At 37.2% G+C, this 22,756-nt stretch overlaps 1 protein-coding gene across 1 annotated transcript; it reads right to left on the bottom strand.

Moving 5' to 3' along the window:
* Nucleotides 1–1,347: 1,347 nt before the first annotated feature.
* LOC114516717 (zinc finger CCHC domain-containing protein 2-like) lies at nucleotides 1,348–22,587 on the bottom strand. Its single transcript, XM_028536268.1, has 12 exons — nucleotides 20,654–22,587; nucleotides 19,870–20,068; nucleotides 9,422–9,495; nucleotides 7,114–7,185; nucleotides 6,964–7,030; nucleotides 6,368–6,431; nucleotides 5,964–6,205; nucleotides 5,121–5,192; nucleotides 3,850–4,940; nucleotides 3,517–3,608; nucleotides 2,894–3,194; nucleotides 1,348–2,664 (listed from the first exon to the last, which is right to left on the bottom strand). Exons 1-12 carry the CDS (start codon nucleotides 21,176–21,178, stop codon nucleotides 2,557–2,559), a joined length of 2,907 nt encoding a protein of 968 aa, XP_028392069.1. The 5' UTR covers nucleotides 21,179–22,587; the 3' UTR covers nucleotides 1,348–2,556.
* Between the last annotated feature and the right edge of the window lie 169 nt (nucleotides 22,588–22,756).

The raw sequence follows: 22,756 nt of genomic DNA, 5'->3' as shown, positions 1-22,756 counted from the left end.
TAGTCGTTTTCCGGCCAACTCGACCATGGTCGAATTAGTTGTTTTCCGGCGAACTCGACCGTGGTCGAATTAGTCGTTTTTCGGCGAACTCGACCATGGTCGAATTAGTCGTTTTTGGGCGAATTCGACCATGGTCGAATTAGTCGTTTTCCGGCGAACTCGACCATGGTCGTATTAGTCGTTTTCCGGCGAACTCGACCATGGTCGAATTATTCGTTTTTCGGCGAACTCGACCATGGTCGAATTAGTCGTTTTCCGGCGAACTCGACCGTGGTCGAATTAGTCGTTTTCCGGCGAACTCGACCATGGTCGAATTAGTCGTTTTCCGGCGAACTCGACCATGGTCGAATTAGTCGTTTTCCGGCGAACTCGACCATGGTCGAATTAGTCGTTTTCCGGCGAACTCGACCATAGTCGAATTAGTCGTTTTCCGGCGAACTCGACCATGGTCAAATTAGTCGTTTTCCGGCGAACTCGACCATGGTCGAATTAGTCGTTTTCCGGCGAACTCGATCATGGTCGAATTAGTCGTTTTCCGGCGAACTCGACCATGGTCGAATTAGTCGTTTTCCGGCGAACTCGACCATGGTCGAATTAGTCGTTTTCCGGCAAACTCGACCATGGTCGAATTAGTCGTTTTCCGGCGAACTCGACCATGGTCGAATTAGTCGTTTTCCGGCGAACTCGACCATGGCCGAATTAGTCGTTTTTCGGCGAACTCGACCATGGTTGAATTAGTCGATTTCCGGCGAACTCGAGAGGCTTCAACCCACCATTCGACCATTCGACCAGGCTTACCAGGCTCGAATATACCATATTCTGGTATATTCGAACTCACTAAGATTGATTATACAGTATTTCGATACATTCGACCTTACCAACGTTGATTATACATATACTAACAATATACTGGTATATTCGACCTTACCAATCTTGAATATACTATATTCCAGTATATTCGACAAATCAAAGTTGAAAATACCATATTCCGGTATGTTCGACGATATTACAAGGTTGTACAATATATTCCGGTATACTGGACCTACTGGACCCAATATACTATATTTCAGTATGGAATAGGCCTATGTCTATGGAGCAGGCCCATTTCTATGGAGCAGTTCTATTTCTACGAAGTAGGTCAATGTGGAACAGGCCTGGCTTAAAGAGAGTATACCTGCTTCGAATAGTGTGAAGTCGTGTCCATTGTTGGCCACCGTAAGAATTACTGCAATTATGTACCAAGAGAAAAATGCCCATACATCGTCAACCTTGTAGTATAATTAACGATTTTATTTACTTTCTTGTCATACATCTTAAATTCCTTATAATATATATGTATTTGCATTCAATAAAATAATTTTCTATATTGAAATTCAAACTTTCTATAGATCCAATTTCACAATCTAACGAACTTATATATATAGAACTAAAATGGTAATGCATAATTTACATAAATAAGTTAAATGATTTTTTCTATATTACGACGCCATATATTAAGAGAACGTTCGGTTATAATTGTAAACTAGCTTGTGGAATTCGTACATTTCAGCTACGGCTAAAATTAACAATGTTTTTGACGGTTTCTTGTATATTTCTAAAATCGATAGAGTGCGTGAAAAATTTCTACCAAATATGTCTTATGTTTTTACACCTTAGGCCATGCATGAGTGAATATGTTTCAAAAGAATTCGCATTCGTTTTATCAGGGATTTTAAAATTGAAACAGGCCCCACCAATACGGGATTGAATCCATCGCGCGGGAAAAAACGCTGCAATGGCCTTCTTAATTAACAGGTAACCTGATTAACCCACTATTTGAGGCCCGTTTCTTTGAGATTGCTGTTCATAACGACTGCATGTCAGTGAAGCAATTAGGCCTTGGCCAAAATGCTTGATTTATCATTTTGTTCATGTTGATTCCATTATCTTTACCTTCTCTGGCATAATCAATTAATTTCCCAATCATACCACTGAATCCCTGAACTGTACTACAAATAATGTTTAAAAATTCTAACAAAAAATTCTCCAAACTGTGTCTGTTACTCGATTCAGCATTGTTTAAAAAGTCCTCTTTTCCGTTCCCTTTGTAATGCTAAGGTTCACTCTGGATCTAAAACTTCAAATGCGGTAAATAATTTCGGCATTATTGGCCTGGTTTATATAAACCACGTTGCATTGAGTCTGGCGAGAATTTTAGGATATTTAACGAGATATTATCCTAAGTAAACCTTCTAACCGTCCTCTTTGTGTTTTCCATTTTATTTCCGGTAATAATTCCACATTAAGTATATCCGAAATACACGACTTTACCTTTAAGGTTAGGTTAGGGTTAGAGTTGGGTATAGGGGTTAGGTATTAGATTAGGTTTTAGTAGTTGATTTGAGTTCAGCCCCTAATCCTAAATTTACTCTAATCCTAACCGAATCTCAAGGCAAAATTTGTGCATTTAGGATTTACTGAAAATGGAAATATTACCTCCGTTTTCGCCGATGTTCCACGGATTTGTTTGGCTTTTTTCCACGTTCGGAGTTCTTCGGTTCTGCACGAGGCTGGCCCTCAAGAGATTATGGATTCTTCTAATTCTGGTGCGGTGCACTGATTCCCAAGATGGCCACGTTCTCCACAGTTGTAACAGGAAAGTTTTGAAAATCCGTTTAAATGGGGCTAAAAGAAAATATCCCCGTTAGCCAGCAAGCACACACACTGTTCTTTTAACATTGTTGACAATATGACTTATCAGCGTACAATGCAACGTGTGCACAATTTTACTAGTTCCTTTTACGATATTTCCAATTAAAATACTTACTGGAAATAGATTAATACTTCCGATGAATCGAATCTCTTATCTCTATACACCAAAGTTGCGAACTTACAGTTTATAAGTTTCACTTACCGTGTACTTGCATTGGTAAGGCGTGTTTGAATTGAAATCCAGCGTTTGTTCGGATCCGCCATTTTGAAAAATATAGTTACAATTTTTATCGTTCGTTTTCGCAGCGTCCGTCACGAAAGTGTCTTCGTAAAACATTTGTTCGTTATTTTGTTCTGCCAGATGGCAGCCGTAACCATTGTAATGTAGACTAGTGTCTGTTGGTATGTGGTGATAGCCATTAGGAACTATGAGTAGACCGTGTTGCGATACATTGTGGTGATGGTGCCTCGTGTATCCATTCTTGACAGAAACTGGAGTTAACCTGTAATGTAAAGTGATATACTGTGTAAACTACAATGATGTAAGCTGTACTTTGGGGCAGTTAAAACAATGGCAATGGTACCTTTGGAATCGGAAGGGAACAGGAATTTAGATATGCATGAGATTAGGTCAAATGCCCTTTTTTCAAACTGTTGTGTTTCCGGATGCTAGACTATATCAACATTTAACATATTTTTACCAAAATTTATCCTAAAATTATCTTATAAGGTATTTGTATTCATATTTTACTTCATCGTTGTAATGCCAATTCATTTTATACGAAAAAGATGAATACTTCAAATAATGCCGATGATTAATGGTACCTTGAGCGATCAATGGCAGTCGTTGATCTCTGTATTTCCATATTTCTTTCTAATTTAACTGCTTCCATTTCATCATCGCACAGATCAAATCCCTGCACAAGAAAACAATACAATTGATATCCAATGTGTCTAGACCTTTCCCATAATGAAGTCAAGCGCGAAAATGATGATGCTACACGAAATTTAACTGGCTCGTAGTTTTACGGAGCCAATCAAACATAAGGTAACATCAGGCTGTCCGGTTTTGACGACATCACGAGAAAGCTCTACAATTGCTATTTCTTCATAGGATTTTTTAAAGGTAAAGTTAGATAACATTTTTATTTTCACTACCTGGTCTTCAGGCAAATCTTGGTGATCAAACGGATCACACGTACATAATTGCGGATCGGACGATCTAAATCCTCCTGACGATAAACACGTTGAACCGTTGGAATGATGTTGATCGAAAGAAACATTCAAGTCACTTCCCTCAGACGTTCTTTGAACGATTGGAGAGCTCGTCGAGGCGAACGAACCATCGCTGGATAATTGTCTAGACGTTGAAAATGTTGAAACGAAAGATGGCGAGGAGACTGGGACGGATACGGTCAGGGGTGATTCAGGTGGTGTACGAGTTGAAGTAGGTGCGACGAATGACGTAATCATATCTGAAGAAGGCGATGAGGTTGTAGATGACGCCATATTTGAAACGAATGATGTAGTGAGTGACAGCATCGATAATGACGACATTACGTTTGACGTCACTGGCAATAGCGCAGCCGATGGTGTCTTTGTCGCTGATTCTAACGACATCGGTGGCGGTGAAGTGTCTGTGGAAGACGACACAATCGATGGCGTGGTTTCCGATGACGTAAGTATCGTAATCGGAGGCGTTGAAGTGACGACCGATACTTCAGGCGAAGTATTTAACGGTGATGTCGTTGTTCTTGACGATGACGTTGAAGTATATGTAGAAAGAATATTTTCTGCCGTGGTTATCACTAATGGTGATGTCGTCACGTTCGTTAATGGCGACGATGACAAAGCAGTTGATCGCTGCATTTCACCGGATGACGTCGCTTGTTGAGGAGACGGATGAGGTGACTGTTGTTGTGTTTTTTCCATTACGTTACATTCATTTGACGTCCGTGAATCTATATGTTTTTCCGTATGTAAATCGTTTGTTGTTACCGAACAATTTGTAAACGCATCTTCGCTGCTGGAATCGTGATCACAACCTGTTTTGGGAGGCGTACTCTCGGCGATAGTTCTTTTTGAATTTTCTGTCGATAAATGTTCTTCATTAAGCGTTGCAAGGGCATCTTTTTTGTTCTCGTCATTACCCGTGTGTGTTGACGATTTAGGAGATGACGCGTTTGGTGGCTTCAAAATGGTTTTCGGCTGATGATGGATGATAGCTTTTGGTTTAGTGGCTTCTTTTGCTGCATAGAAAAAACACGCAACACCTTAGTTATTAAAAACATATTTCTCCGGCAAAGTGCTAATTGTACCACCTTTTACTGCGACTAGAAAAAATACCCTTTTTAATCTGTTATTAATCATCATAAACTCCTAACCTTCTATAACTGGCTTCAAAATGAAAAACATACTGTTAGTATTACCCTTTGGGCTAAGAGGAGGTCGTCTTGCATTGTTGTTGAATTTTTTTCCGGGACAAGAAGTTGGAAATTTTCCTAAAAAGAAGAATAAAACATGAATGTGAGAGGGTGAATATCGTGCAAGAATTCTATGTGCGCTTGTGTTTCTATTTTAGAGAATTATGTAGTTTATGAGATTGTTGATTATAATGATACGATTTTATTGCACTACTATCGCTTGTATTCTAAAAGCTCACTCACACTCAAACTCAGTGAGTGAGCGATCTTAATCTTCTCATAGCGTTTATAGAGGTATTTCCACTCGAACAAGAACTTGATTTTCAGTGTTTTACCATGAATGTTTCCAATGATTAAGAAAAAATTTTCTCATTGATCAGTAATAATAAAATTTGTATGTCACACTCAATGAGTGTAAGGGAGCTTTTTTAATACAGGAGTAGGTGTCAGTTGCGAGAACTATTGGGATAATTCCAGGGACGTAGCTAGACCGCTTATTGCATGGTAGGGAGTGTATATTGATATATTAATGTTTACATACCAGTGGGACACGAATAATGAATGTACACCTACCCCCCAAGTACGTTTCTAGCTAGGGTTCTGAAAACTCTAAGACAATACTTGCAATTATAATAAGGAGCAAGAAAGATTTTATATATTACCCTAACAGCATTTAATTTGTGGTACTAAAGGTGTATAAGCTTTCAAGTGTGGTAAGTAAAAAAACCATACGAGCATATTAATGCAAGCAATTAATAACACGAAAACACTTATAATCGTTTATATACAGCGAAATTTATAGTTACTGTCGTGAACAGGCAAATATAGACATTTATATACAATTCTAACCTTTAGGTGAATGATTCCTTATCGGTCCAGCTCCTTTTTCCGTTTTCACATCCACACCGACACGTGACATATCGGTATGTTGCTTATTCGCGACGTTTGTGTGATCAATCTTCTCATTGGTGGAGTTTGGTTTCGTTTTGGAAGCCTGTGGTTTCTCGTCCATTTTCTTTTCCGTTCCATCGCTGAAGAAGTTTTCCACCGGTTCGCTGTGCAGCAACTTTTCTGGCAACTTTGTAAATTCTCTGCAGAAATGGAGATAGGTTTATAAAACTGCGTGCAGTCGTGAAGACGTTATACTGTATATCCATCTGCTGTATATCCACTGTGTTTCACAAACAAATCAAACATTTCCCATTTTCGACTCCCATGCAGTAGACGGCAAGCAACTATTTTTACATACTTACCTCACATAGTGCGTTATATCTGGTAAAATTTGATTTCCTTTGCAGAATTTGATCGGTCTACGGGCTGAAAAGAGAGAAAGATGTGAAATGTATGGAAATATAGTATACTATTATAACAAAACTATGATGGAAGTAATCGCTGAATGTTTATCAACACACTGCCAGCTGTAATAAAAATTTAGAAAGGCAAGAAAGGGCGCTTAGTACAACAGCGCAGGAACAACGAGCATATACAGGAACGATTTTAGGAACTGACATACTCTCCTTAAGAATTTACATTTACATTATGCAATCTCTCAGAAATTCTCAGAGGGGGCTAAGCAACTCCCTTAGTTGGAATGAGGTGTCAAAGGAGAGGAAGGGAGCTTAGCTTGTCTGCTATGTAAAAAAAATGACGAGAATTCGTCTATCTAATCACAAAAAAATATAGCAGCTACCGCCCAACTCGTCTGTCTGGTTCAAAGTAGTAATCCTACATCATTTGGCAGATGTTTGCAGAAAAATGTAACCAAAATCGATGCTCAAACTTATTGACCACATGTCAATCAGGTTAGTGAGGTTGATGACAGAAAGACGACAGAACTAAATCGACCTACCTGGGAGATAGGGAATCACTTTTCTTTCCGTCATTTTGCTAATTTCTTTGGAGTAACGTCGGCGAAGCTGAATGACAGAATGATCGTAAATAATTAGCCCTTCAAAAAGGCCGTTATCATTAAAAAAATGAGCATTTTTTTACTATTTACCTTGCACTGAAAGTCGAATAATTCTCCATAAGCGCGATGAATTCTTACCAATTTTCCATTTGACCACGTCACCTAGAAACGAAACACGAATCCCAGTGAGTTGAATATATTAGAGAAAAGATCCAGGGTGAATTTGAAAACGCAAATATAGAGGGCAAAAAAAGATTTCGGGTGTTCTCGCCACACACAAGGCACCCCATGCTGGGCATTGATGAATCGCGTTCACTTAAAACCACAGTGGTAATTCCTACGCTATAAGGCAAGTTATTTCATATATTTTGTATATCGTTCCTGCATTTACACGCAAAATCTTAAGGCCCTTTTACCTTAAGGCGATTTTTGCTGCGATTTAATGAGCGATTTTCCTCTTTTGATAGATGTGAATGAGTAATTAGTTACGAATGCACTGATCAATAAGAGCTCTTATTTGAACATCAGTCAATAATTCACTCGCTCACATCTATCAAAAGAAGAAAAACGCACATAAAATCGCAGCAAAAATTGCAAGTGTAAACGGGCCTTCACAATCAATTTACAATTGTGCCAAAGTAATTTCCTTGGTAACAAAAAACTATTGAAGCCACAGTTCAAACAACGAAAAACTTAAAATATATTTATTAACGCAACATCTTGAACACGAATTTGGTTCCCCAGGCAATCAGTTTTTTGACCAAAATTTTCAATATATGGCAATGGCCCCTTTAGCATCATTTGCATGCAAACTCCATGGTGATCTTGGATATCAGCATGCAGGCTCTATATCCTATTTAGAGCAGGAATTAACGACCAAAATATGAGCATAGACGTCTTAGAAGTGCTATATAGTGTCTTTTTATCCCGAATTATTAGCCTGTCCGGTGATGTAAACTGTCAAAAACAACTATGGCATTAATTGGAAAGGCGTCATTGGTTAATTGAAGTCAAATTACGACCTTGGAAGTTTGACCTCAATGGTTCCCTTGTTATAGGTTTATAAATGGGATGCCCTATTCTCAAAACAGTGGTAGTCCTTACTCTAGATTAATAAAATTGACACTGTAGACCCAATGGAGATACGGAGGTCGATACTGTATAAGAGGATACATAAATCAAAGAAGAAATGAGGAAAAAGGGATTAAGGGCAACATTTTGAGGGCCCTTCAGCGAAAAATTTCCAAGCATGCCTTTGATCGTTTTTTGTCAAGAGGAGGTCTAGTTAAATCAGTTGCACGTACAACCGTAGAGGCTGCATGCGACGCATTGTTCACGTTGGAAATAAAAGGCAAGATCTCTGATCGAGTACAGCATTCAAAAATAAATATATATAAAGAAATCTGTTGGTGGAATTTACAATGCTATATTGATCCGCTTCGAAATGCGATCAGTTTAGAATTTACGCGTAATCGGATTACCGCCTTATTGGTGGTTGTGTGCCATTTTAGGGCAAGTTTAGACTTGATATGTTTTGTTTTCTTGCCAAAAACCTCGTTCACACCAATTGAGCTATGAAGAATGACGCTCGATTTAAAATTTTGACCGGAAAGTTTTAATCGGAATTGGATATTGCGATGTATTCTAGAATAGGTCAAACGGGCACAAACAAACAGGTTATCTATAATAAGTGGCGAAAAAAAATTATCTGAGGTTATACAAAAAAATTTTTTGAATAAAAACCGGAATAAAACAGCAATTATTATATAAAAAAACTAAGATACTAAAGACTTTATATGTTAGTACTCATGATTTTTTACAGAATTTTTTGGAAAATTAGGATATTAAGACAATTCCACTCACCAGTTTAAATTGAACGATTGCCAATATCAATTTTTTAACCGTTTTTTGACTATTCTCTAAGCGATATACGAATCGCAAAATCAAATTATCCGCTCCTTTTGGTATTTCAGAGGTCGTCAGTATACATGAAGCACTCTTTATAATCGTTCTAACTTAACACAGCCGTGGCCCTTAATGGGATGTGCATGTCCGACGCAGAAAATCAACAAAGTTGAAATATCGCTTGTTGTGGAGGTAAACAAAGTTTTTTTGATCGGGCAATCGAACACGCAACGGGATCACGCATCGATGGACTGTTTTAAAACTAGAAACCTCGAAACAGGAGATTTCTTGAACTTATTATAAAAAGTAAGTGTACTTAGGAAATAGCCTAAATCTGCCCTACAAAAAATTGCTCACTTCAACTGGCTTAATTGGATAGTCACATAACAAGATTCTGATCTGAGAGGAAATTCTTCGGGTTGGGCTGGGCATTGTGAGTTGTGGCACGCGATGAGGCGAGCCTAAAATCATTTTCACTGATAATTGACAATACCTCAAAAATGTATTCATATTTCTTGTCAAACGGTCTTTGTTGAACTCGGACAATTCGTAAGTCTTTTATATGGACTAGAAATAGAACAGCAACAGTTAGTATTGCGTCAAATTCCAAATATACAGGTAAGCTGAAAAGCTGATTATATATTTTAAAATATTTGGTGGAGAATATCCTGAAATATTGAAAAAACTGTAAATTGATATGCAAACAGTCCTTCTTACAACAAAGTGACTCTAGCTAGCTTCTGGCCGTGAAAAAAGGTTATATTTAAAGTTATATTTATCTCTGGTTGTATACACTTTGTTACCAATTTTATAAAAAATTCAATACAAGTAGCTATATGAGGTATTTCAAAACAAAGTGAACTTCAAAAATTGCATTTTCCCACCGTGTTTTCTGGTTACAAAATGATCAGGCCAATATATGAGGGGCCCTCAACAGATGAAGTGTCGCAATTAAAATGCTACAGGTCATATAGTCAGGCAATGTTCCTATGACAAGGACAGGAATGTGACAAGATTTTAAAGAGTAAGATCCGACTGTAAATGAAACAGATATATCATACATATTTCCTGTAAAACAGGTGAAATTTAGCTCCATATACTCTCTTCGAATAAGAATTTAACTTCAAAATATCTTAAAGTTACCGTAATGAAGCCTGATAAATTATCCATGCAAAAGTACACGTAATCTGGTGTTTAATCAAAACATCCTATAATTCCTAAACTAGAGGTATCGATCGAGGCCTAAGCGCTTAATCATGCAAGACAATTATGTTTATTGTTTTAGCTCATCTATATATACGTATGCTGTACTTTTCTCTTTCCACAAGGGATTATAGAAACGTATATATATAGAAGCTATTTTAAAGGCCGATCTACACGATGCGATTAGTTGCAAACGATTCGTATGCTGGCGTATGTGTTCGAATAAATGCGTGTAAAGATGACACATTTTAAATCTCGTTGTAAACTGATAAACGGACAGAGTGGCGTCACCAATCTTTTTCATATATAAGAATCGGGTACGATTAATTGTGTAGACTTTGCTTCGGCCATCCAACATGTCCCTCGCAGGTGAAAAGAAGATACATTATCTACATACAATACGGGTTAATGCATGGGGGCATTCTGATCAAACCGATCTCAGTTACGCGCGTGTGTGGGACACATATTCCTGTGTTCATATCCATATCCAAACAACCGATCAACTTGAACGCTAAACCTGCGACTTTAGAAATCATTCGCAATCAACCAAGCAAATAAAAAAATCGATCTCCAATTTAAGCTGTGCTAATTTTCGATATGCCCAATTTTCAAGACAAATAAAAAAGCCGCATTATACTAATATTTACAACCCAAGTAATTGTTAGGGGAAAACAATAATCAGCTATATAGTCTGCAAAATTTCTATATATGGCGCGGCTCGCCTGGGCGCATGAAATGACTTTAATAACTAAGCCTACCATTAGAAGAGCTCTAATATTTTATAGTATGTCCAAAAAACAGTCAAATGCGATTAACCCAGTCTCAATTTTTTAACTTTTAAGCCACAACAAAATCTGATGATATTAATTATTAAGTAGCGGAGTTAGGCTGTATGTATATATTTTGGTATTCCAAAATTCCATTTTCGTACTCGAGGTCATAGACTCACCAAAAAGTCACTCATTTTATCCATAAAAAGCATTGTCGGCTTGAAATGCGATCAAATGCCAAAGCAAATAGAAATTACCAATGCGTGTTGGCTAAACTGCTTGATTAAAAATATGATACTGCACAACTATAGTTCTAAATGATATTAGCTTCTGCACGATTGCAACACACCCAATTAAATTTCATTGAGAGATTCTTATAGAATGTTGGGAAATTCTTACATGTCAATGCATGAGCTGCATTTCTCATATTTCTTCGCCAAATTGAATTCGTAGAATTTTACCGACGAATACATAACATGGAACAATCGGTTCTATGTTATTTCCTATTTAGATCTCATGGTAAAACGTCTATAAGTTATTATCATGCATAATATATTTAGCTAATCGGTTTAAACAAACCTATTTAAAAATGAACAATAAAATCACTTTAATCGTTTCAATTTTAGTTAAAGTAAAAAAGAATGTTTTTTTTTTATTTTCGGTGAGAGTTGTTTGCATGCTGATGGATGGTTTTAAAACAAGATTAGTTTTCAATCATTTTAATGCATGCATATTTACTTAGCTAAATCATATATATACATGTAGCCACAAAATATTTTCTTACGAACTATCTTATATAAGTATACGTATATGGACGGTCTAAACGAAATAAAATCAAAAGATAATAATACATTATATATAGTTTATACGGTCAACTTCGTATCAAATTACAATACGGACGCCAAGCTATTTTTCCATATCTTTGTGCGACGCATGAAAAAATAATGTCTTTTAATGATTGCAAAGAAAACTATTCACATTGAACACCGTCGTGTTTCGACGATTCAGCCCGTATGTTGATGATCAATCAAAATTCAAGACGTCAACACTATTCGGTAACTAAACTCGTCGTTTGCATTTTGGCAATATACATCTACAGAGCCAATTGCCGAATTGGGCTTTTTTTTTATATATTTAACAAAGGTTTTATATATATTTTTTTCAATTGTTAAACAGCATTCTTTAAATTTTAGCGGTTAAATGAGTTAATTGAGACTAAAACTGAATTCAAATCACAAATGGTATAAATCGACTGTGGTTTGCGGTAAAAGCTTATAACCAAACCAAGATACTTTAGCTTTCATCAAATCGTCACATCTGCAATGTTTTTTATGTATCTAGAAAGACCTCATGTTTCATAATTAAGACTTGATGAAATATTCAATTGCTTATGAAGAAACGGGGACATTGCGAGGCTTAAAAGGCATCTCAGCGCACATACGGAAATAATTCTCGTGCAACTAAATAACACAACTTAATGTTGATTCTACTATATGATTCTACCATGCAACACGCACGTTTAATTGTCTACTAAATCTGTTATGATTCCTTTTCTACAATATTTGGTTTGCAACATTCTTTTAGTCTATTTTTGGTAACTCATTTAGAATTTTCCAACTTCCAAATGATTATTGACAAACAGGAATATGTTTCAAAATTTCATGCAATTTAGCTTGGGTCAAACACCTACGAAGATAAAAAATTGATTGCCATAAACTCTCCTAAAGGGCGATATCCGTGCAGCGATTAGTCGGGTGACTCGAACAAAACGAAAAATCGCACCGACAAATTCCTGTGTTTATGTGCACATAGAGAAATAGGAATTGACAAATTCTCCTATACAAACTTTAATTACTCGCGTTTTCATCAACTCTGGCAGCGGCGTTTATACTGGATCTGGTTTAATCAATGCAGCTGTGTTTAGTATTATATATAAAGTTGTGTTTGTGAAAGAAAAAAACTGGCCCGCCACCCTTGTTATGGGAGACATGGGAGGGACAAGACGATATCGCTTGGCTGGCGGCCAGATGACATATATATATATTGATATTTTCATTTTGAGTCATTAACCATCACAGTTAGCATTTCAACGAACCATTGTGCTCTTGGGGCGGTAGGTTATAACCCAAGTTGAACATTCAGAAAGTATTTTGAGCACATTCTGCAATTTATTTTCTATTAAACTGATCGAATGTGACAATGCATTTCCAATTATCACTTGACTATCATGCATGTGTATGTGTTTAAATGATTACATAACAATGGCAACATTTTATTTTGATTCATCTTAAAGAAGGCTTAAATTATCTCTAAGAAGTTTATTATACTTTGACGGCTGTAGTATTTTGAAATGAATATAATCTGTCCGTCGACGTTAAAAGAATATTTATGGTTTGAATCTTGACTTTTTGTAGCTACCATACATGCACACTTGTCCTAAATGCTTCGTGCAGGGCGAGCCATTCATGTAGTTTCAGGTATTTGCCGTAGGGATGATCTAGCTTAGACTTTCAGAAATGAACCAAAAGATCCTGCCGTTTGCGATATGCAGTAGACTTACATTTCAATCATTTTACCCAAGACAATATGCAAAAACAAAAAATGAGAAATATTGGGGAAAATGAAGAACAGGGCGAGCCAGTTTAAGGCCTGCAAGGCGTCACATGCAGTATAGGGCCGCAAAATGGCATTTTATATTAATTTTAGTGCACAAATTAAAGCCTCAGATATGCGTCTCGTGACCCTAATCCCAACATACCCCATGCACACACTCTTTGTGCAAGAGTTCCCGTCGCGTTCTAACTTTTAGACAATTAGAATTGGGCAATACATCCATCCAAGATACCAAACTCATGGCACATTTCCTGTTAAAAAATCTCGTAAAAGCTTTAAAAGGTGTACAAGATTGAGCACATTTCTCGGATACAAGTTACGTTATTTCTTTGTCCAGCGTGGTGCGAGGTGATGAAATAGAATAAACACGCAGAACTCATGCAACGTTGATGTGTTATGTTCAAAGGTTAATAAAGTGCCTTATTTTCTCACCGGTCAAATTTGTACAGTGATGCACCTATATATATGACGACGCGGGGTTAAATACGAGGTTAAGTATATCAAAACATGACGTCGTTACAAAATATCCTCTTCTCCTCGTTTGGAGTTTCAATGCGTCAACTTGAAGATATTGCACGACTTGTTTAACATGGATTTTTGGCAAAGTGCGTGTCTAAGATATCGCTCCTAGTTATTCTTCGCTTAAGTGCTTTTGGCAAGAGATCATGTATAATATAGTATTTCCGCGTCTGTGAGAACACAGAATAATATCTATATGCGTCTAGGGCGACATTCATAGAAAGTGTGTTGTATATTTGATTTCACCTTTTTGTTATTATTATTTCAAATTGAGATCATTCGATCCACACACGGTTGTCTTTAACTTGTTTCATTTCAAACGGGCAGTGCGGTTCCACAACAAATTACTTACACAATATTTACCCAGAGTCAAAACAATCTCCTTCAAATAAATACTAGTAAAAAAACTCGTTACATATTATCGCACGAACTCAATACCGAATATACGAGCAGTAAAAACATTGGTTTACGACTGCGGTAAATTCCACAGAATACTGAACTCATCACTCATGGATTCATAAAAAAGCTGAAAAGCGGATGTTGTGAATATTTGCAGTTGTAAACAGACAGCATACATGAACATCGTAGGTCTAGAACTCCCATGAGCTCTTCAATGACCCATTGTAGTATTAGCTGCATGTCGTCTTCGCTCCGTCGTCAGACATGCTTAAGGTTTCTATTATGCATCAATCTGATAAGTAAAACACGGTGTAACAATTCAATTGTTGATATGTAGCAAAATACGACATATGGCGCGAAAGAAATCGTCATAGCAGTGACATTATAATTCGTCGGAATACAAGAATAACCTATATATATTCGGATTTTAATAACAGAATTTTGTCGAAATGTTATCGAATATTTCGATTTGACTGAAAGCTCGCTTCCATTCTTTTTGTGTCAGTATGTCAACATAAAACCATAGGGATGTTGAAAGAGAAGTATATATTTTGACGATTGCAAGAATAGGTTGAACTAGAATCAATATATTCTCGGTATGTTATATACGTATATATTTATATATTAAAGTCTATACAAGAAATAATGACCACTTCATCTGTCCTACAATTGATGACATCACATATGACAATTCTTATCAACACATATACTCTGTGCAATATAGGCAAAGCACATGGGAATAATTTTGGAGGACAAAATTGTATTATGGCCCAGAGTTCAGAAGGTCTTTTATAGTCGTACGATAAAAGAATAAGAACTCAACTGTAGTTTCAAAGTGCACTTGAAAAAATTGTCTTAACCACAGGTTTTTTTAATTGAACGACATTGTGTAAAAGTGGATTGCAGATTGATGCATTTTGCGGCACAAGCGAGTGAAGGTGCATATTAATTACAAAAATTTTATCACATCGTCCATCAGGCATCAGACCCTCACAAGCAAATTGACCAGGTTGTTACCCGTTGATAAAAAACATGCCTAAACAATGCTGTTTTTCACCCAGCCTTTTCAATCCGACATTTTGTTGTTCTCGGCAGGCGTCCCGAGAATGGTTCTAAAATAGCACTGAAACACTTCACGCCGACAATGCCACTCGCTACTGGTCGTCACGGAAATATTTTGTGCGTTTGAATTGGCTAAATCCTGTTAGCATGCATGCAATAAATTTTCGGCGTGTTGGATACCCGATGAGGGGATCGAGTCACTCCCGATTGGGACAACGAACTTTCTAGTTCTTCCGCTCAGCTGTGTAAGACTGTATACCCCCAAGGAGGATTCTAACACAGATTTATTGTATTGTATTTTGCAAGTTTTTTCAATAGAATAGGTTACGAGATGAGAGGCTGAGAGCTTGATGACATACAACACCCCGAATTTACCCTGGGGTTACAGGGCTTCCCCCAAAAATTCGTCAATCTTTTTCAAAACTCCTTGAAGTTTTAACATTAAGCTGAATTCATTTCAGTTCTTTGAAAATTTTCTTGAAAATGCCTTTCGCATTAAATTATACACTTAGATGGATCACTCGTTCTTGTTTTGTTGTTTTATATCCCATGTTAGATGAAAGGCGTCATTTAAGCGATGAATATCCAGATTTATTTTGAAATATGACAGATTAGCTAATTGAATTATCCCCCCGTCATTTAAGAAAAGGAAGGATAGTATTAAGTATTTTATATATTTGGGTGGATCTAAATACGTAAAGTACACATCCTAAAGATGTTGATATTGACAATTTGTGATGACCAATTTCGGTAGCATGTCAGAAGACAGGAACTTTATATAATCATGGACTTGTGCAAACATTTTTTATTTGTTCGACGAACCAATTAAACATCATATCTTTCCTCGCATCGCACGAAGGGAACTATTTATACATGATGACTTAAGGTTCGTTTACACGCTCGATTTTATATGCGATTTTCTTCTTTTGATAAATGTGAACGAGTGAATTAGTTACTGATGTTCAAATAAGAAATCTCATAACTCAAATTTCAATCAGTTCAAATTACCAATGTTTACTTACGTGCCTTTGGTAACTGCAGATATTTTCGAAAAAATGCCAACGTCGAAAAAATCTAGCTATATTGCGCGTGATAAAATTTTTTGTCCATGTAGATTACTTCTCTCTTTATAGTTACGACTAATTAGAAGTTCTGGTTTTTCATTATGAATGCACGAGTTCAAGAGTATATATTTATTTTGAATACCATCTAACTTTATCCAATTTCTAGAGCACGAAAAAAATTCGACCTAATTGACGTTCGTCACAAACGACTTGCAGTGATTCAAATCTGTGATTTAGGTGGGGTGAAATCCTACTCAAGACGGCGGATATTCTCGTCAGTTGCATGCATTAGCTTTGAGACATCTAACATTCTTTGGTCTCGTATTTAAAGATTAAAGTACGTTTGGTCAACTATAACCATTCATATATGGTAAAGTGAAAAGGAAATAAATTCTGAGGAACAACAAAACAATTAATAATCTGGAAATTCAAGATGGAATTTTAACCAATGGCGCTTTAAATGTGTTTATTTTTGAGCTTATTATATAGTTCAAAGACAAAGTCATCGTCAGGCAAAAATATCTTATCACACGGTACAGAAACGTCGGTACCATGTGTTAAAGATATTTTTGTACGAACGAAAAAGGCTAAATTATGTGATAATAACTCGCCTCATTGTGAGATATACGGAACAAATCACAAAAACAGATCAATTAATACCAATCTTGCCTGTTGCGTGCATGATTTAATTGGGTTAACCTACATGAACGGGCTAGTTTGAACTACAATTGAAATACTACTCGATTATTGTATTATATTCCTCTTTTAACAAGTAGTAGTGGTTGCGCTATATAGGATATTACTGCACGTACTCAAAATTGGAGCCTGGCTAAAAGAGAACAAAAGTTTTTTGGACTATTTCACCCTTGAGCTTTCCAATCAGCGCCCTTGAATGTTTTTCAAGATATATATTGAGAAAACTGACGGTTACCATTAAAATCAAAGTGCGGATCAAGTGCTGCGAATTTCGCTATTTTGATATAATTGAAATTAAATTAATAAAAATGAACGAAATTAATGAAATTAGCCTAAAGTGTTGTTAAGAATCTGTTGTTAAGGGCCGATATAGCTACAGCAATTAAAGTAATTGCAATATAGTCTAACTTCTGCATTAACTATGATTTTACTGTAGTCAACTAAGCAATTATAGCCGGTTAAACCATCATAACCCTGGGAGATTTTCGGTATAATTTCATTCTTTCTTATAAATATAAGTTTCGTATCTATGCATATATAGAGCAATCGCGAGAACATTCGAGAGCGCGGCTGTCATGAATACAGGTAGCACAAAAAACAAGATTTTTTTCAACGTCCGCTTATTATAATATGTGCGAACAAAAAGGAACACATGCGAACATCACATGCGAACATATAGCTTAATCGAATTTAAGGCCAACCTTGCAATTTGGTTGATCTTACCCAGGTCAGAGATATGCATGCGCATGTATATACGATACGGTCAAAAATATACTTGGTTAGAAATTATGCAGACCGTCAACTGTGGAAGGCGGGCAATGCAAATTGCCATCTTTATGGTTTAAAAAATAAATTATGGAAAAAACTACGTATATATTGAGTAAGCGTGTATATTCATCTTGATTCCAAATACCCGTATAGCAGTTTGACCCCAGTGAAAAGGCAAGGATATCTTCTAAATCCACATGCAAGGGATAAGTGAAACCTCAAACTTTCTTGCCCATACATGTGATGTTAAAACGAATACCCACGCATTTGACTTCTTAAAACAATTATCGCCCATTGCAGCTATTACTGTGTTGGTTTTTTTCAACTCCACATGATTTTAATAATGGGATCATACGGAAAACTGTGCACGCGACGTCTTTGATTATGGATATATAGAGTTCGCGATATTTCGATACTCGAGAAAAGTCATTTGCCCGCTTTATAAGACAAAGAGCTATAAGCAAGGAATATGGTATATATATTTGGTTATAAAATATATCAGATGTACGACAGTCATTCGAGACTAAGAGATAATTGCCTGCTATAGCTACACGCTAGGCCCACATGCAATAACCATGACAAAAAAGTCGCTTATTTGAATATCATGTTTTATTCAGGTTTTTACGCGAAATACGATCTACAAACATACAGTTTTTAAAATAGAAGCGGCCTATATTTGCGACAAAACGGCATATTTTATATACTGCATTCACACGCAGAGGACGTTGGGTATTGTGACAAACAAATATGCTTTAATTAATAATGGAGCTTTTGCACGCGAGTTTACAAATCGGCACGCGAATAATAGCCGTTTATAGGTAGGTGTCAGATAAACAATTGTGGTTTGATTCAGCTGTGAAAAACGAATGGCGTGATTCATGCATGTCCAGAAGGGATAGGAGGCGTCGAAATTGTTCATAAACAAATACGTACAAAATGTATACAACACAACGCCGTTTAGGCATTGACGCTGCATGGGGATAAAAAAATTGGGTCAATTCAAAAGAGCAAAATTAATAGCGGCTTTTTAATATGTATACATGAGTCTAAAAACCGCGGTAAAAACTTTGATTTGACATCTTTGAGCAGTGAATTATATAGAGAACCGATGTTAATACACACGTAACATGGCAAAATAAGGGTTTGTAACGCACGTATTAATAAGGGGAATCGCAAAGAGCGGTTTTAAACAAAAGCTGGTTGTTTTAATCTTGTTGAGCGAAGATTGCAAAAAATTCCCGACAGACAGCTTGCGCAAAAAAAACGAACGCGCACGCAGCAAAAATTTGAAAATACAATGCTGTATAATGGATGCATTCGGGAAAAAACACGCTTCACATTGTTTGCATGCACTAGAGTACAAATCTAACTGGGCACCAACTGAGCGTTGAAAATTCTTTCTCATCTGATAAAGAGCGACACAGTGTGGATTAAACGCGCGTAAACCTAATTAAAGACAAAGTTGAGCGAAATATCGAAAAATTGTTCAGGCATTAAAAGGCAAACTTTGGCAAACAATTGATATCTAAAGCTATCTGTTCCTTACTATTTTGGCAATTAAGAGCACAAAATTTTTGTTGTATATGGGAGACCCGGTCTGTGTTGACAGGAGTTACCCGGGGGCAATTAAGACCAGACAAAAATGCTCTTCTAGCAAATATTTTGAATTAAAAATATATCCAATATTGCTTTCGCTTGTCCGTGATTAGAAATGCATTAACTCTGTTTGTATACGCAAAGTATTTATCAGAGGTTGTTAGCGCCGATTATCGGCGGGGAATATTTTATACTGTACACATAGGCAAACTGTATATAGCCCATAAAGGGTCATATCAATCGATACATACCGTCAGAAGTATTCTCAGTAGCAGAGACATCGGGTTTCTCGACGTTCTCGGCAGGTTGCATATTTGGCTCAGTGCTCGGCATTTCGGTCATTGGTCGTTGCTCATTTGAGCTCATCGATTCTTCGGTGCTTGATTTCTCAAGAGGTTTGCATACATATTCTCGATTGTGTTGCAAGCAAACATCAGTAGCGTGGTAACACTAGAAAAAGCATGAAAGGCAGCATTGTCATCTCACGAGAGAAGTTCTGTCTAATGAAATACAACCTCACCACAATCTCGCGTTAGAAATTCACACCAGAGGCACAGATGTAGCAATTCCATTACTTAAATTGTGTGACACTTATAATATTGAGACATTTGTTTTCATTTATCGGGCTAAGTTCGAATTCCCAATCTTTCACTTAAGGGGGAGAAATAAATCACTCGATTCTAGTTAATCCCTAGTCAAACATTATTGCTTCCACACACAATACAGCTGAAAGACACTTTATTGACAAACGAAATTTGGAACAGTTAAATATTCTATATTGAATAGAGGGATTATTTCCCGCGAACACACACAAATCGAAAGTAACTCGATACTTGCGTGATTTCATGTATATTTTTGCGATATGCCCTTCCTGTATAATAGCTATTTATTATTGCAACCAACCTTTGTGAAATTACGCTGTTTTCACACAACATAAAATCGTGCCGACAAGTGAGGTATCGAGTCGCACAAAACTCGCGTACATTCGAATAAAATGCCTTATTGTTCGAAAATAAAAAATTGTACTTTTCATACCTTGAAGGATTTCTCAATAGTTTCACGTAGGTCTCTGAGTCGCTGATGCAGGTTACGTCGCTGGGAAAACGACATCGCTGGGTGGTTAGCGGCCAATGTGAATAACAATAATATCTCATCGACCAACTCCTCTTCCATAACCATAACACGCGAAAAAAATTCGCTAAAATTGTATTGTATCAAAATATTATAAACACAGCCGGCCAGGACGTTCGCCGTTTTGAGACGAGTTAGTATCAGGCACAACTGTCGACGGCATGTCGAATCGGTAATCTCGTGCAACTCTGGCATAGCCGAGTCAACGTGCTGATTCCCAACAAAATTTCGTCTCAACAATTCGTCTAAGTACGTCTTGAGGAACTGTAATTCCAATGGCATACAGCAATCTAAAAGGCGACATAGGGCCTCCAAGCGCCTATCCGAGGTTGCGTCGCGAAACCAGTGTGCCACATCGCAGACATTTACCATTTCATTTATCAAAGTTGACGAACGATAGTCACAAGCTCCGTCTGGCCGAAAAACCATTCAGTTACCGAGTGGCTGGTACACCATATTCTATCCTCGCTGCTTATCAATGATGCTATTGATACAGTCGTCCTCCCCAACCGGATGTGAATATGAGATATTTTCATTCAGTTAGTATCATTCGGTTAATCGCGAGATTAGTTACTATTTAATAGAACGAATTTATAACCCGGAAATCGACAAAATGCGTCCATCATGAGACCAATGTTGAAACTTGATACACGACGACGTAAAAGCGTAACAAAAATACGCACGTACAGGGAAGCGGTCGGGATATTTCTGCCTTTTGTGTACAATTGCAATATCCGACTCGGCCCACGCGAGAATTTTTCAAACGCATACAATTTAGCATTGAAGTTACATGCCAGGGCTATTATGTGGCGACGCAAGCGTTGTCATGACGATCATTAGAAATATACAAAGCATGCGCTGTAGCCCTGCCCGGATTAGTCAAAATGTCAGTCATCTAGGAATAAGGAACGATTAGCCTTTGCCCAAGCAAACGATTAACACAACGCATACACGGCTAAAAGAGGTGTTAAATTGAGGTTTTTAATGTTGTATTTACAATCGCTATAGTCTTTGTCCTTGGTGGACCCTAAATATTTATTAATGTTGTCCAGGTTACACTATAGGGGTCGCTTTTAAACTTGCTCTTCTCGACTCGGGAAAATGCGATTCGATCAGCAGGTGGTTCATTCCTATACTTAGTCACCTAAATCGGTGCTTTATATAAAAATCGAAAATAGCAATATTAGAACACTGAGAAAATATTTCTTTGTTCATACCGAAGCGAAGGCAATTACGTAACTCCGTAGCCGAAGATGTCGAGCACTGCACCAGCAAGAACCGCAAAGCTGAGGTTCGGTTACTGTCAGAAACCGAAACTTTAGGCAAGCATTTTTTCATGCTTTTGGTTCAGTGATGGAAAGTTTTAGCAGAGAATAAAAGCTCGTTCACATACACACGCTCATTTTTTACTTTCTTCTTTTGAAAGATGTCCTCTAGAAGATTATTTGCGGACATTTAGCTCCTTGAGGGCACGTACCGGGGCGCTTATATATACCTTCTAAACCATAAAGAAAGGCAATTATTGCAAAGGCTCCATTGTTCTTTGTGTAAGGGCTATTAATCATGATTCATCATTCAGCGATTCAATCGTAAACAGAAGCAGTCGCATTTTGGCACTGAAGTCGCCCTTAGGCACAGTAACCTTTGCCACTATAAGCAGTTCGAAGCATGCAATCTTTTGTCAACTTGGGTTGTTGAGCTCCTTATGATCTCAAATTACTTCCAAAACTCAGAGGGGTGTCTTTTCCAAGAGATTGAAAGCGGCTTGCACGCGAAATTTCAATGCTTGATTAGCGTTGGAAATTTGCCCAATTGTGAACTCTTATTATATTGTGAATTAATTGACCATAACAAAAAAGATGGCGGATGTACATTTTACCAGAATGCATTGCGGTCGGAAATCGTTTAAAAAAGCGAACTGACCTGTTTTAAAGGACAGGCATAAAACAGAAAGTTATTTTCTTCGCTGTGTTAAAATTTTACATCACTAGCAGTTTTTCTTGCCAT

This window comes from Dendronephthya gigantea, unplaced genomic scaffold, assembly GCF_004324835.1.
Source record: "Dendronephthya gigantea isolate DGI-Jeju-01 unplaced genomic scaffold, DenGig_1.0 000006F, whole genome shotgun sequence".
NCBI lineage: Eukaryota > Metazoa > Cnidaria > Anthozoa > Malacalcyonacea > Nephtheidae > Dendronephthya > Dendronephthya gigantea.
The sequence above is the reverse complement of the archived record's forward strand: the minus strand, read 5'-3'. Positions and strand labels throughout refer to the sequence as shown.